Source organism: Haliotis rubra, unplaced genomic scaffold (assembly GCF_003918875.1).
Source record: "Haliotis rubra isolate DU_JTF1 unplaced genomic scaffold, ASM391887v1 Scf120, whole genome shotgun sequence".
Taxonomy (NCBI): domain Eukaryota; kingdom Metazoa; phylum Mollusca; class Gastropoda; order Lepetellida; family Haliotidae; genus Haliotis; species Haliotis rubra.
Genome location: NW_025765115.1, coordinates 1973339 through 1990243, shown reverse-complemented (window position 1 = coordinate 1990243; position 16905 = coordinate 1973339). Strand labels below are relative to the sequence as shown.

The window sequence follows — 16905 nt, the reverse complement described above, 5'->3', positions numbered from 1 at the left end:
TGACACATAAGGTCGTGAACATACAAGGAAATCCTGATGAAAATGGGACCAAGAAAAATCTCTACTTTCTAGATTTCTTTAGTTAACTAAGTGAGTGAGTTAATATTTAACGTCACATCGGCAATATAGTTAACTAAGTACGACTTGCATGCCATTATTGAAGCATCTGCCTCACTTTCAGTATTCCTTGGTACACACGCATGAATTGATATGCGACGCACACAAAATCTGAATTTTATTTTTAACGAGGTTTGATATATTTTCTTCATTCTAATCCTAAACATACATTAAAGACTTTTTTCATCCCCAGAATCCATATTTGATGTTTATTATAACTTTACAGATCAACAGCTCACTAGCAAGAAACGTTATCTGATTGTGGAGGTTGTTTTGGTTCATGCTGCTTTGCTTGGTAACGGCAGTTTGTCCATAGTTACCATTATTTGCGAATCAGCCCTTAGCAACGTGTCGTCATATCAACGCATTGTCGGAAGCACTTAGATACGACATCATCCGTTGTTCATGACGTCCCAGTGAGTCCTATGTGACATCGTTCCAACAATATAGTTGCTCAGTTGATGTCTCCGCTTATATGATAGAGAAACGCACATTTTCCTTAGCTTATAACGTGTCCCTTATGAAGTGAACTGGACTTCCCAACAGTAACTGGTACCCCTGGGATTCGGGGTATCAACCATCTTAACTCCCGGGTTATTGTGTTGTGTATGATTTGCTCTGCCCCTCGAGTGCTATGTATGGGGTATCAAGGAATTACGAGACCCGTTAAGATCCGGGTTGGAACGCTTCCGGAAACATTTGAAATGTCCGCCTTCTCGTGTACGAAGAAAATAATAAGTGGGCCTTTCATGATTTTTACACGATATGGAAAGAAAGAAGTTTGGGCTAATGTTACACATACACACACACTCACACAGAGAGAAAGAGAGAGAGAGAGAGAGAGAGAGAGAGAGAGAGAGAGAGAGAGAGACAGACAGACAGACAGACAGACAGACAGACAGACAGACAGAGATTAATTGTTTTTATTTATTGCATAAGATTTGTGTGTCATCATTAATTCTTGAAGATGACCATATTCATACTAGTGCTGTTCAGTCTGTTCCTGAGAAGTATTGTTCTGTAAAGCATTTCGAGTCGGGGTCATCTCAAATTTGTTCGGGTTTTTTTTTAATCCTTAATGCCCGTGGCGCAAACTACCTTTTGATTGCCGGAGATATTATTCGTATGTTGTTAACACATTTGTAGAGAGCACCTGACAAGCTGTTGTTCTTTACACGAATCATGCTGATCATGACTCGGATCATTACAGACTTGCCAGCTCGTTGTTAGTCATCAGTTTCTAAACGAGCGGCCAGTGATGTGTTTCTTCCCGGCGTGAGTGACACCCCTCGTGGCGACCCCAGCAACGTCGCGCGATCCTGCAGATGTCACACAATTCCAAATAATATAGTGGTTTAAACAGATACACCTTGGGCAAATGTAATAGTTAATGTCAGAGGTTTTCCTGTGTCGCCGTACCCTGACTGTGTTGAACGATTGATGTACTGAACGACTTAGTGACCCCAGTTTCAGAACTTCAGATTTTCTATTGCATCAGTTCGCCGGCATCCGCATAGGATGTGAAAAGCTTTGTTGCATGGCAGCAATTCCATTAACCGCGGATATAAACAATTTGAGCATAAACGTGCTTACGTTTAATTTACATAAAACGAACACGTGATTTCAATGAAAACAGAAAAAATAACGTTTTAATAGCATGACGCAATAATCAAGTTAACAGCATCATATATAGGGATACGAACGAAACTTATGGGCCAGTTGGTATTCTGTGGGGATAGCGTGGGTTAGAAAACTAATTTTGCTCCCGTTTTAGTTTTGTTTGCTGAAAGCCCTGTTGTAAATTTATGTTTTTTAAATTCCGACTACTTGTTTCCGCGACAACACATGTTTTTCTAGAAGTATAGAACTGAAACATATTAAGTCTGTACTACCTTTTATAATCTAACAACCCCACACCCACGAATGTCATGGTCGCTGAGGTAGCCAAGTGACTTACGCGTTCGCTTGTCACGCTGAAGACCCGTGTTCGATTGCTCACAGTGTACAATGTTCTGGTGATATTGTTGGAATATTGCTAAAGGGACGTAAACCCATACCCACTCAGCCCACGAATATCAAATGGTTGAATCCAGAATATCAAATGGTTGAATCCATGACCATGAATGTAGAAAGACCATATTAGCTGGGTCCCGTCTCATATCACAAGTTGATGACGGAATAGAAAGCCGGGAACCCGTTTACCGTAATTTGGCTTGTGTAGTCCCAATGTGGTATGACGTCATAATGCTACAGCAATAAGAACAACACTATATGACGTCATTAATTATTCACGTCGTCACAAAATCATATCACAAAAACAGCTTTAGGAAATATACTGACTGTTTTCAGTATAGATTTTCGAACGCGGATTCGATAACTGAATACAGAACATTACTGAGACACCAAAATAGCACGTAATTTGGCATTGTCTTGGACATTACACACCTCTTTTATGTTTAGGCATTGTGACGCGGTAGACATAACGTCACAGTACGTGTTGATGTTACTGAATTTTACAATACCCATTCTCCTACCCAGAGTTCCTTGCGGTCAACCATGTGTAATGTTCAGTCTTCAATGCAAAGGAGCGTGTACGATACAATCTCTTTGCCATGTGCCACACACGCTGCATATAACGTAAGAACGACGATACAATACACAGTAATGTAAAGAAGTAAGATCACGATCTGAAACGGCCAAAATAGTTTAAAAGTTTCCAAATGTGTGAATATGGAAACCGATCCCAAATCACCAATTGTGTAGTTTCTTTTGTACGTCAGTTTATATATTCGTTTCTGGCAAGGTTGTCACCAGCAGAGTCATGGTCTAAAGTAGATTCAGTACCGCTGTCGTACCAAAAGGAATGCGTGATTCTAAAAGACCATGGCAGAATGAGTAGGTGTGTGATTATGGTTTTACACCGCTTTAAGCAATATTCCAGCAATATCACGACAGGGGACACCAGAAATGGGCTTCACACAATTTACCCATGTGGGGAATCGAACGCGGGCCTTCGGCGTGACGAGCGAATGTTTTAACCACTAGGCTACCCCACCGGCCCCATGGCAGAATGAAGAAAAGGTTGACCATGTAAGGCTGCTATTTCATTTTTTTTTAAATTGATTTTCTTAGTATTAAAAAAAGAGTAAAATTGCTATAAGAAATTGAAACCAGGAATGTTTACGAGTTAGCTTCAATGACTGCGGGGCTTATACGTCATACATACAGTCGGGATACATAACCTGTCATTTACAAACTTCTATACTTTCAGTAAATCAACAAACAGGAACAGGGAGCGATAGTTATTAATATGACCGTGACTGTATTGTGGGTATTTCTGTATTTCCTCGCATCTGAATGGCCATTGTAAAATTCTCTTTTCCGATTGGTTGAATATATTGCTTTTTCCGAACTCTTGTTACCTAACACGCCGCACAAAAGCACTTGTCTATTTCAACAATATAGGGATTGTATAGTCAAACTAGATTTAAATTTAACACTGGGCTAAAAGACAATGTCACTTGGAATTACGAAACAGCACATCAAAGGTTTCATTCACAGAAGACCGCACACCATTGTCGAAACAATAAAATTGTGTTGAGGGATTGTTCTTTGGATTTCTGTTAAGATAACCAGGTTGAAATGACTATGGGGTAAAGCAATGTATCCCCTGTTCATAAATAACACATTTGTTGTCGCACATGTCTTAGAGAGTATTTAATGTCTTTACGGGCAGAAGACTTGCAAGGCAGAGCCAGGTCCCATTATACTCGGGTACGTGTAACCTGTTGTCTGATGATTTATTAGGTGAAAAAAAGGGGGGGGTAGGTTGTGGCCTGTTGCGTGGATACATATCATCATACCCGATGACTGTTATTTCCGCTGTAATCAAAGCAACTGTATCCATTTTAAAATATTTTCATTTAAATACCATTTAAAAAGCGGTTGCTCGTAAAACTAAACCGACCATATACTTCGGTCTGTATTCTGATTTCACATGGAAATTATATACGAAGAGGGGTCATGGTTTATGTAAATCAAATCAAGTAAGGGCTAAATGAAATCCTGTCTATATGCGATCCAATTTGTTTCGGGTTTGGGTTGTTTTTTTTAAACATGAAAATATGAGGTACAAGAAAGTTATCTTCATTGTGAGGGACCCGTGAAGGTCCGGGTTAGAATTGATCTTCAGTAACCCATGCTTGTCGTAAGAGGGCGACTAACGGGATCGGGTGGTCAGGCTCGCTGACTGGGTTGGCACATGTCATCGTATCCCAGTTGCGTAGATTGATGTTCATGCTGTTGATCACTGGATTTTCTGGTCCATATCCGATTATTTACAGACAGCCGCCATATAGCTGGAATATTGCTGAGTGCGGCGTATTTTTAGCGAAACTCACACATTGTGATCCAGGGGTCGTATTGATAAACGGATATTTGTGTGGGTTTTTTGGTTAAATATTTTGAACAAGTACGGGGTGTTTTGTGTCATTGCTCTCCAGTCAAATTACAAAGGGATTTTATTTGAAATTTTTATATCCAATTTGTGCACGAGCATACTGTTGATAATCATGATTGATAAAAACATGACTGTTCTGGTTATTAGTATGTGACAGGAAGACTGGCTCGACCAATCAGGGCATCCGCTGTTAATGACGTGTTTTCCTGGGGTTTATCTGGCTGAAAGTTGAAAGAGGAACTTACACCTTGAGTTTATGTTAGATGTGCAATATACTGAACACGGAAATAGCCACACAGGTATACAAAGAGAGGTGCGGGTTTCAATAACAGGAAGTGAAGTGAAAAGAATTGTACATGAATGTGCCGTTCCATTTCGTATCTTGGAATACATATATTAGTCACTTTAATCAGGGATAATCTACAGCCTTCTATTCTCCCTGCTTTAATAAATGTTGTCAATACGAAGTTAAACACCACACAACCACAGTTGATGTTGTTCAAGGATATAACAGCAATATATATATATATCCTGTCCTCGAAACTAAACATAAACATAAACAAAATTCCACCGTCAAATATATATTTCATACTGTCGTGAATATGTAATAACGGATTTCCCGAACATGATGTAAGCGGTCCTCCATAGGCCTCGTGTGATTTCTCGAAGACGAATGACAAACCAGCTGACGTGGCACGACTTGGGTTTCCGTTGAGTGGACCACATGTGTCACCTTATATAAAAAGCCTGAAGTAATTTGGTCGCATATAGTTTGTGGTTCGATGTAAGCGAATCACGGTCATAAGGATGTACAATGATATCTGACAAATTCGCCGTCTTAGAATCATGACTATTGTTATGCTTGTTGACTTTGTTTACACAGAGCGACCAGCCTACGTCACGAGAAACAACCCCACGTGTTTCGCAAATACCACGCAGTGACGTCACACATCTAAAAATAGAAAGGATCACATCGAGACGGTCGGCACACAACGGCAGTCAGTGCGAGAGAGTGGTGGTGAGTTGGGAAGCCAGGAGTTTCTGTCTTGAGCGGTATATAGGCCCAGGTGAATCAACCCACACGGTTTTGAGTGTCCTGGTGTATTACCAAGGCAGAAATGAGCGACGATACAACCACGGAGGCACCAACTCCTGCCGAGGAGACGAAGGTAATTGTGAATATCGAGACAGTGGGCCCAGCTTCCGACCACGAGGGACGCGAAATTAAGGACTCAGAAGTGATAGTTCGTGTGCCGACACCGACCCTTCGAGTAGACCGTATTGAACAGTTGAAAGAAGAAGACGGCGGCAGTAGCAGCAGCAGTTTCGCCTACACAAGCGAGGAAGACGGAGGGAGTCACGGGTCCGATGAGGGTGACCAACCCCAGTTCGAGGCTCCAGACGATGAGCTGAAGGAAAAAATAATTAAACAGGTGGAATTTTATTTCTCTGATGTCAACATATTGAAAGACGCTTTTCTGCTGAAACATGTTCGAAGGAACAAGCTGGGGTATGTAAGCTTAAAGCTCATTACATCATTCAAGAAGTTAAAATCTCTGACGAAAGATTATCGTGTTGTTGCGTACAGCTTGAAACAGTCTGATAAGTTGGAAGTTAACGAGGAAGGAACGAAGGTTCGCCGTGTGGAGCCCCTCCCGGAATATGACGAAACCACTCCTTCGAGGACAGTCGTGGCTGTCAACCTGCCCACAGAAAACCCCACAATAGAAACTGTTGCCGAGATTTTCTCCAAATGTGGAGAGGTAGTATTGATTCGTGTGCTTCGGCCAGGGAAGACTATTCCGCCAGATGTGAAAAAACATTCAGCCAAACATCCAGAAATTGGAACAACAGTCTGTGCAGTGGTTGAGTTTGAAAAACACGAGCATGCCAAAAAGGCATGTGAGGAGATGAATGACACAAGTGATTGGAGAAAGGGCATGCGGATTGTAATGTTGGCACCTCCAAAGAAAATCAATAAGAAGAAGAATGGTGATTACATTGGTGATAAAAATGATAAGGACGACGTTTCACCAGATGAAGGAAAAGATGAGAAAAAGAAGCGCAGGAGGGGTGGGAAGAAAAAGAAGACAAGGCTGGAAGAAATTGCTGGTGAAAATGAATCGTGTCACAGTAGTGGTTCTGATGGAGAGGGGCCATCCAAACCTCAGCGGCTTAGTCCAAAGATTAAAGACCTTGATCCAAACCACCTCAGTCCAAATCACTCCCCACGAACCTCCCCCCGTACCACACCGAAAACTAGTCCGTTGTCTAGTCCGCGATGTCAACGAAGAGGCCGAGGAAGTCACGGCAAATCTCCATTGGCTGAACTAAGTCCAGGAGACAACCGATTGAGTCCTAGAAGTAGTCCAGAAATGTCTCGTAAAAGGTTTGAAAATTCCTCAGGAGGCGAAAGTACCCCAACTAGCCCGTGGGTCCAGCGGAGGCTGAAGGCTGCACAAGAGCTCCAGGATCGAAGTCCGGTTGGAAGTCCTCGACTAGGCCGCAGGAATCCAGATGGTACCTTGGCCACTGGTATTACCCCTAAAATGCTGGACATGGAGGGGGTATATCGTCACCCCAGGGGACCAGATGGCTCAAATGGGTTCTATGGTGGATTTGGTCGAGGAAAGCCAAGAAGTAACACTGTGTGCTGAGAAACAACGATGATCATTATGATCATGCAGAACTGTCCATCTTTAGCAACTGCCAAACTACATAAAATGTATATTGGTGAACTGAACACTCGAAGTTTAGGCTTCATTTCTGTCCAACATGTTAAATGTCAAAAAGTGTATGTAGGTTTTTGTGTTACCGATGATAAGTCCATAACGTAATATATTTTTGTAAGAACAGTATATTTAAGTGTTTAGACAGATATTTCCTTCACAATTGATCTTTGTAATTTATATTTCTGACTGGTTCATGAAATCTTTGAGTAATCAAACAGGTATATTTATAAAGTATTTTCACGATTGTTGCCAGAAATGTTGTGTATGCTTAATGTTTATTTTTGTTAAGGTAAATCAAGTCTGTTTTATATGAGTATTATTTATGCAAAAAGGTATACAATTTTGCGTCTAGCGTCAATGCAGTGCTCAAATTTTTGAGAAATAGATTGTGTTCATTTCAGATATTTTTCGTCAATGGAGATTACCAATGGCATTTATGAATAGACGTGCCCATAAGAAGTAGGCATTTTTTTTATACTTAATGTTTTAGTATACTTTTAGTGTACTTTTGAAATATGAACATCATTTTAGCGATGTTAATGATTGAACAGTGGGCAAACATCTCTCATCCATACATTTGTAAATATTCATGTGTTCATAGATGTTTTTGAATACTGTTGTTGCAGAAACTGCACATGCATTATTTGGAGGAGGATTGTTCCAGTGAAACTGGTACAGATTGTAGGAACATTCCACTGATTTCTTTTGTCCTTTTTTTTTTTTGAATATTTATATGCAAAAATGTCATCTTAAGTTATTTTAGTGTTTTGTATATCGTTAAGATTGTTACGTTTATTATTAAAATGCCAGTGGTTAATATTTTGTCAATATTGCATTTTGTCTTTTTTTTGAGTATTTAAACAAAGAGTTTTATCAGTTATTATATCAGACAGCTTTGTGTATGTCAGTGGTATTCATACATTAGGTGATGGGGCTAACAGGATCGGGTGGTCAGACTGACTTAATTGATACATGTCATCCCAATTGCGTGGATCAATCATGTCAATGCTCATGATATGTTGATCACTTGATTGTCTGCTCCAGACTCGATTATTTACAGACCGCCATCATATAGCTGGAATATTGCTGAGTGCGCTATTAAACAACAAACTAACCACTGGTGTTGTTTGCTAGTCATGCTGAAAAGGGAATCAGTTTCTTTTGTTACCCTGAGTGATATTCAGAGTGCATGGCTGAAAGCAGCAAGCAAAAGTAGCTGTTTGGGGTTTAAACCATCGGTCTCCCAGGCCCTTGGCATTAACTTTAAAGGAGTCATGTCAGGATTAATTCGGCTCCAGGCCTGAAATTAAGAATTGTTTTGGGCTCATTTTGGCATTTTTGCTTTTTTGTTCTGTTGGTATATATTTTTTCAAATAATAATGTACTTCTGGGACTAAATGTCATTTGAAATATTGGTAGTTTGTCTGACCTGCATTTGTTTTAAAGATAAGGAACTGATATCACAATTAGGCCATAGACAGTCTTGCCAGTTGAAGACTAACAAAATTCTAGTTTCCCAGAATTGAATTATAAGATGTAAATACATTCATCATTTAATGTCTTGTACAAATAATCAGTTTGCTCAATGAAGACTTTAATTTAAGCTGAAAGCGTCTTTATAATTGCCCAAACGTTAAAGGTAAATATTTAAGGGGTCCATTGATTCAACTACTACAGATTGAACCTTAAGGACTACTCTGATAATTGCTATATTTGGTGTCCTGGTATTTCTGGCAGCGTTGGGTGGTAAATTGTCTCCACTTTGGAATATGTTCAACATCAACATTTGACACATTTTAAGATAACTACACATGAAGATAAAGCTCAAATATTGCATGCTTGTTAACATCTTTGATGGAAAGATGACGCACTGGAAATGTTCGTGGTAGCAGTTGGTGTGATGAGTTTGTATGCTTCAATACAATGCACAATACTATTTTGTTTGTATCAATCATGATCAATACAAGACAATACACTTACCGAAATACCTACTAGTTTCTTAATGACTCTCCCAGTGCTTTTGTCATTTGAATATCACAAATTTGAATGAACTGTTTTAACTTAAACATAGCCTCACTTCTTTAAATGGCATTTAGAAGCTGGGATTATGAGCATTGATATGGACACCTTTGTTACAATGAGTGCAGCATTTGTGTTGTGTAGACATCAATCTATCATCATTAATTTTGGCATAAACATCAATCAACATGTATGTCACTTCCTTCATTATATTTCTGTACATTTGCTCGATAGTGTCTCCACCGAAATGTTGCACTGTAATAAAGTTTTATATCATAGAAATCTCCCATCTTCAAAACTGACCCTCGTAAAAAATGTCTACAGCCAGCTTTTCATTTGGAACCTTTACTAAAATGTTTGAACTCAAGCAGTTTTTAATATATCATATCATAGCCTATGTATAGTGATGTATCCTATTTGTGACCTTGCTGTATAGTTTCACCATTAGTGACAGTGACAGAAATTCATGTTTGAGATAGCCTGAGTTGAAATTTCATTTGTTTCTGGGTTAAAATTAGTTCCATGCATCCTGTGTTGGCTTTGAGAGGCTCTGTGACTCTGTCCATAACATCACTTTACCTGGGGTTTGGTGGGGTAGCCAAATAGTTAAAGACCAGGGCTCGATTCCCCATATGGGTTTAATGTGTGAGCTGATTTCTGGTGTCCCCAGCCATGATATTGCTGGAATATTGCTAAAAGCGGCATAAAACGAAACTCACTCACTCACTCACTTTACGTGGATGACATGGATGTTCAAACTCGCATTATCATACTATTGTCCGGACTAGTTTACTGTATTCTGCAAAGTTGTGGCTAGAATACTGTTAGAAACACACCTGACACAGTGAAATCTTCTTCATACTCTCAACCAGTGGTCAGATATCAGATTGCTTGTCATTTTACCCCAGAGGCATAGCTCACTGCTCATATCCAACATCCATGGAACACTCGGCCTGTCCCAAACAGTGTTACATGTGTATCACAATGTCATTGATGAATATCTGTCTGTTTATCCAGCAAAATATACATTTATACAGCAAATGCCAATATCAAATCACACAGTGAGTGAGTGAGTGAGTATGGTTTTACTCTCTGCTTTCCACAATATTCCAGCAATATCAAGGCAGGGGACATATTAACCTTAAGGGTGCTTCTCACTATATATTAGACATGGCTTCTTTTCCCGGAATAACCGCATTTGAGGTTTTTGTTTGCTCCAAGGTTTTACTTTTTGTAAGTAAGACCTATTTCCCAGTTTTACTTTTTCCTAACTCTGTATTAACATTCAAATTCAGATGATATGTGAGTGTTTGAAATCAATTGAAAAATATCATCAAGATCAACTTTAATGTGCAAACATTTTCCCTATCAGGGAATGGAACCCCATCTCTCTGGTTATTAAGCAAACGCTCTACCTCATGGCCACCAGGCCATCAAAGAAGCCAGGGTTGAATTATCTATTTATAGTTAGACCTACTGTCATTAAATTGATTTAACTAACGCTTCAGTTACTGTTATGTAGCTTCATTACATTATCATCTAATTATCCATCATTGACAGTTTATATGTATAATAAAGCTCTCCTCCTCGGTTATGGTTGGGAAAGTAAGCCCTTGACCATCGGAGAGAGAGAGGGGGGGAGAGAGAGAGAGTGCTACGCGCTCTGTCTTCTCCCCACCCTCTGGTCTCGGGTCTTACTTTCCCAACTATAACCTCAGAGTCGTGCTTTGTCCTACACATAAAAAATGGGCTTCATACATTGTAACCATGTGGGGAATCAAACCCAGGTCTTCAGCATTATGAGCCAACACTTTAACCACTAAGCTACCCAACCACCCTTGTCAAGCAAGTTTACATTATTAGAAATGCCTGTTATGTAAATTTGGAAGTTGAATTTCAGTTTAATATCTTAAGTTAAAGTTCTTTATAGGTGAACTAATACATGTGGGCAGTGTGAAGTATTTGAGTCTTTGTGGTAAATTATTTCTGTGAATGACATAATAACATCAATTTTCTATATTCATACAAAGCTACTGCATCTCAAACCACAGCCTGAGGTTGCACTGATTGATATCATCGCCATGTCTAGAGTAAGGCTTTTTATAGGATATCACATGTTACTGTTCACATCGGGTGATGTTTAAGGTGAAGCTTCAAAACTGTGGATTGGTTGGTTACAGTGTTTCCTGGGGCGGTGGGGTAGCCTAGTGGTTAAAGCGTTCGCTCGTCATGTCGAAGACCCAGGTTCGATTCCCCACATGGGTACAATGAGTGAAGCCCATTTCTGGTGTTCCTCGCTGTGATATTGCTAAAAAGCGGTGTAAAACTAAACTCACTCACTCACAGTGTTTCCTTAGTGGACACTGTCCCTCCTAATACCCATGGGATACCTGCTCACCATGCTCACCTCTCGGGAGTGCTCTGTCCTTACAATGATTCCTGTGGAGATTCCATGCAAAAATAGGTAGTGTATCACCATCACATGAGTCCACCAATGTGAATTTGATGGGTATATATTGTTTTATTTCATCATGACCAGGCTGCTCGTGCTATCAACCACTGTTTTTCAAGGTCAGTACTGTTTTGATGACAAGGTACTGCGATATACCTGAATACTTCTGGCAACCACCTAATCAAATTTTTAAACCGACTCACCCTCAGTATGAGCTTTGTTTTGAAAGCACAACTGTTAAAAGGAAGTTACACCGCTTTAAGTTAATCCTTTTAAAGAGTCAAAGGTCATGCATGTGAATTTATCATGCTGACCTTCCATAATATTTCAGGAAGTTTAAGCTGTTTCTTCACTACAGCAAAATGTTGATGTGACTTGGTATATTGTTTGTCATCAGACCTGATGTGATTTGCTGTTTGTGGATTCAGTTTGACAGGCCTAGTCTCCTTTCATCACAGACTGAACTCTAGTGATTGAAGGACACTGACAGCCTTGCTTCAGTACTTTGTGTGGCGTGAAAGGTATCTCATGGTGTGTCTGATTCTGCAGTGATGGGGTCATTGGTCAGGAAACAGTTCATGGTCAAGTGTAGGGACAGTGGGGTAGCCTAGTGGTTAAAGCGTTCGCTTCGTCAGAAGACCCGGTTCGATTCACCCAATGGGTACAATGTGTGAAGCACATTTCTGGTGTCCCCTTCATGATATTGGTGGAATATTGCTAAAAGCAGTGTAAAACTAAACTCACTCGCTCACTCATGGTAAAGTTGATAGGGCATCTGCAAGAGACTGTATTGTCTGTTATTTGATAACCTTGGTTTTGATTGTAACTAAAATTGCCTCTTTAAATAATATCTCCAGTGTTAGATAAGGTCAGGTGAACAAGTTGGGCCCTAGGCTCACATGTCCTAAAGTTATAGCATGCTGCAAGATGGGGTGAAAGGGGGCATTATAGTGTAGCCTAGCAGTTAATGTGTTCGCTCACACCCACAACCCTGGGTCTATTCCCAACATTGGTATGATGTGTGAATGAATTGGTTGACCCATGTATAGTATCCCATTGAGTATATCGATACTCATGCTGTTGATCACTGGATTGTCTGATCCAAACTTGATTATTTACAGACTGCTGCCATATACCAGGAATATTGCTTGGTGCATTATGGAGATAAATGGAGAAATGAGCCTTGAGAAAACTGGACTTCTTTATTGTTTTTCCAGAATCTGACTATCACATCTACTTTTACTACTATATCAAGGTTACCCATGAAGTTAGAAGTGGTCCTCAGTAACCCATGCTTGTCGTAAGAGGCAACCAACCAGATGGGATGGTCAGGCTCGCTGACTTGGCTAACAGGGCATTGTATCCCATTTGCATAGATCAATGCTCATGCTGTTGATCACTGGATTGTCTGGTCCAGACATGATTATATATACAGACGACCATAGCTGGAATATTGCTTAGTGTGGTGTTAAAACAACAAACCAACCAACTATATCAAGGTCATTCATGTTTAATTTGCATAATATTTTATCAGGTTGTTTTCTTCTTCCTTGAAGAGGTTTTAGACTTGACTAAGGTTCAAGGTCAGTATTCAGGCTCAGTCAAGTATTGTCATATCTGTTAATAAGGCAGGGTTACCAGTACAGTTATCAAACAGTATTTTTAGCTCACCTGACTGAAAGTTAAGAGGAGCCAATGTTACAACCTGCTGTGTGTTTGTGGTGCATCATAAACATCTCCTCAGGAACCAGGGGATGAATATAGCTGAAGCTTCACATCTTTCCACACCTTAATTGGTTCAAAAGGTTTTAATCCATCTTTCAATATGGCTTCCTTCAAGTTTGTAGTGGGGCTGAACAAATACCCTCTAGTTTTTGCAATGTTTAATATATTTTGAGTTTTTGCAATATTTAACATATTTTGAGTGTTTTGCAATATTTCATATGTTTTGACCACAGTGAAAGCTGAAACTTACTATGAGTGTGGATGGGTGTTGCTGGTAGTGGGGCTCAAAACTTAAATACTGTTTTTCAGGATATTTCTGTTTTGGGCCTTTGTCCAAAAATTCACTCTTTACACTATGAACATATCTACTAATATAAGAGTCGAGACAGAAGTTGTTCAAAAGTCTAGTAAATTTGAATGTGTAGTAGCTTCTTGTTCTCAACATATCTTTTTTATAATTTTAGAAAAAAATATTTGTTTTATGATATTTGAATTTTTACCTTGATGTGACCATCAACTTCAATTTACTGAAAATGCAGTTTTTGCTCTTCTCAGCTTTGGCATGTTTGTTTGTGGACATGGTAACACTGCAAAATGCTGAGATTTTAGTGTTGGATTGTAGTCCTAGGTATTCATGAGGGAACTGTTAGGATGTCAACACTAACTAGGACTTTGCCTGTCTTACTTGTCATTTCAGACTGTTAAATTCGGCCTTGTACTTCTTTAATGAAATGCCAAACTTCCGTTATTGTTGTTAGCACATCTCAAAGTAAGGTCCCCATTAAATATTGAAGGAAAGGTTTCATCATATTTCGTGAACCTCGAGTGTGAATGAACAGGCCACCTTGAGGCAATAAGTATATTAACTACGAAAACACATCCTATTTGTGTATATTTCTCATCTTATTTTAACATTCATTAATGGCTCCATGTTTAAGAACTCACAATGAAATACACTTAATTAAGAAATATATTTTGATATTAATTATCATGTTTATGATTACTGTATACCTGGATACTTATTGACTGTGTCAAAGAAAGTATCATGGTTCAAATTGGAAATCAATTCGTCTCTAAAATTGGAAATTGTATGAGGTGGCTCAAAACGTTAAATTGCTTTTATTATCTTTATGCGAAAAATGGTTTGATATACTATAAGCAAAATGTATATATTATTCACGTGAGACGTTGGTGCCATTTGCAAAGTGACACTGAATAAGTACGAAGAACCATTAGACTACTCACGAAACGACATACGTCAGTCTTAATGGGAATATTGCTTTCTAGAGCACGGAAAGCTCAGGGAGCCATCTATTGTCCTGTCATACATTTATTGTTTCCATCGCTGCAGTTCATGACGAACCAAATGAGTTCATACACACAAAGTGCGAGCATTTACGTCAAACATATTTATTGATGTATGCTAAAATTTCCTTTGTGAAAGAGCCGACTTTGCGGTCATTAGGGTGATCACAGATTTCCTCTGATTGCCCCAGGTGTGTCGTTCGTCTTCTGTGCAGAAAGTTCACACACTATTAATGTTTCCCTTCTAAACTATGAAATAAATGTTTGATAGCCGAGGTTCCATGTTTATTCCCATTGCGCTCACGGTCGCAAAGAAGACATACGCCCTTCTCGTGTAAATAATATGTTGGCCAGCCTGTTTATCTTGAGACGAACTCCGAAAAGGCTGGTCTGCCGCGTCCATATTTGGTGTTTTGGCTTACGTTAATGGTACACATTGACACAGTCGTCTTTAAGTCGTAATCAGTGTCGGTATGGGGGACCTTGGTGATGTTTCAGTTGCCGTTTCGATGGCGGATTCAGTTAGGTGAACTTAAAACCAGAGATATTGTCTTACCTTACATTTAAAACATTTTAATCTGACTAGATAATGCTGTTTGGACAAATGTATAGTGGATCTGTCCTGCATGTGGATTATTGAGGACAATTGTTTTATGATAAGATATTATGTTGAATGCATAATTATGGTAACAGTGTGCAAATTTACGCTGGCCCTGTGGTCAGTGGCTAGTAAAAAATCATCAGGACCACTAAATAATAAGTTTACAGTGGTCCTGGTGGCCAGTGAATTTTGTATTGATAGTTAAGTAAATATACGGATGTTATTTTGGACCAGTGAAGTACAGACAGGACCACTAATTATTGTCCACTCACTGGTCCTGTGGTCTAGTGGGAAATTTTGAAAGGTTTCTATCCCAGTGGTAAGGCTGGATAGGGTATTCAGGCTCGGCAACTTGGTTAATTGGCAACCTGGTAGAATATGTGAAAATCATACCCCGATTACCCGTGAAGATCAGGCTTAAAATTGGTCTTCAGCAACCCATGCTTGTCGTAAGAGGCGACTAACGAGATCAGGTGGTCAGGCTCGCTGACTTGGTTGACACATGTCATCGTATCCCGATTACGTATATTGATGTTCATGCTGTTGATCACTGGATTGTCTGGTCCAGACTTGATTATTTACAGACCGACTCCATATAGCTGGAATAAATTGCCGAGTGCGGCGTTAAACAACAAACAACCAACCAATCATACCCCGACAGTATGTGCGTTGTTCATTTTATCGATCACTGGTTTGACTGGGTGGGACTTGTTTACTTACAGGCCGGGGCTTTAAGGTGAAATATAACAAACTGCGACGTGAACACATGCAAGAACACGCATACACACTCGTGTTCAGCAATCGCCTTGAATATTACCGCATGTTTAATATAATATATATCTATATGTCACAGAAAACGTTGACGGCTATATAAGAGCATTAGTTATAAGATAAAATATGTGTTTGTAATCCATGTACTAGTATAAGAAATTTAAGGCTAAATCATTTCAACATCAAATATCGTCAATCCATTTACACTTTAAAACATATGTACAACATGTAAAATGATGACGAAACCTCGCACCCCATCATTCGTTCCCATCCTTATCAACCCACGGTGAGTATATTGCCAGCACCGGTATTCGCTGTTCAAACATATCTAGCAATGTCGGTTTAAATGTCAGATTTAGATGTGACCTCTGAACTGCTGTGGGCATCTTTTGTTGCCATGAACAGCTGACAGATCACTAAGCAATGTGTCGCCTGTTTTCAACGGTCACAGTGGCTTCGTTCTATTTATGATGCACAACCTGTCTACATACATCCTGGAACACGGGCACGCAAATTGATTGACATTTGAGAAACACACACGTTTAACACTTCTTTGATCTTTATGACAAAGTGACCAAACTGGTTTCAGACAATAATAAAGCGACATTATGGATAACAATTTCTCGTTTATTGCATAGAGCTACGTTATTTTATAGATTCTTACACCGTTGTCACTTTTAGCCTGAAACTGAAACGTCATTGCGCCCACGCAAATAATATTGAG

At 39.5% G+C, this 16905-nt stretch overlaps 1 protein-coding gene across 1 annotated transcript; it reads left to right on the top strand.

The window, feature by feature from the left end:
- Positions 1–5526: 5526 nt before the first annotated feature.
- On the top strand, positions 5527–8136 carry LOC124263556 (la-related protein 6-like). Its single transcript, XM_046698218.1, has one exon. It carries the CDS (start codon positions 5695–5697, stop codon positions 7231–7233), a length of 1539 nt encoding a protein of 512 aa, XP_046554174.1. The 5' UTR covers positions 5527–5694; the 3' UTR covers positions 7234–8136.
- The last annotated feature ends 8769 nt before the right edge of the window (positions 8137–16905 follow it).

Coding starts and splice junctions, on each gene's coding strand:
- LOC124263556 (XM_046698218.1), top strand. CDS start 5,695: ATGAGCGACGATACAACCACGGAGGCACCAACTCCTGCCGAGGAGACG.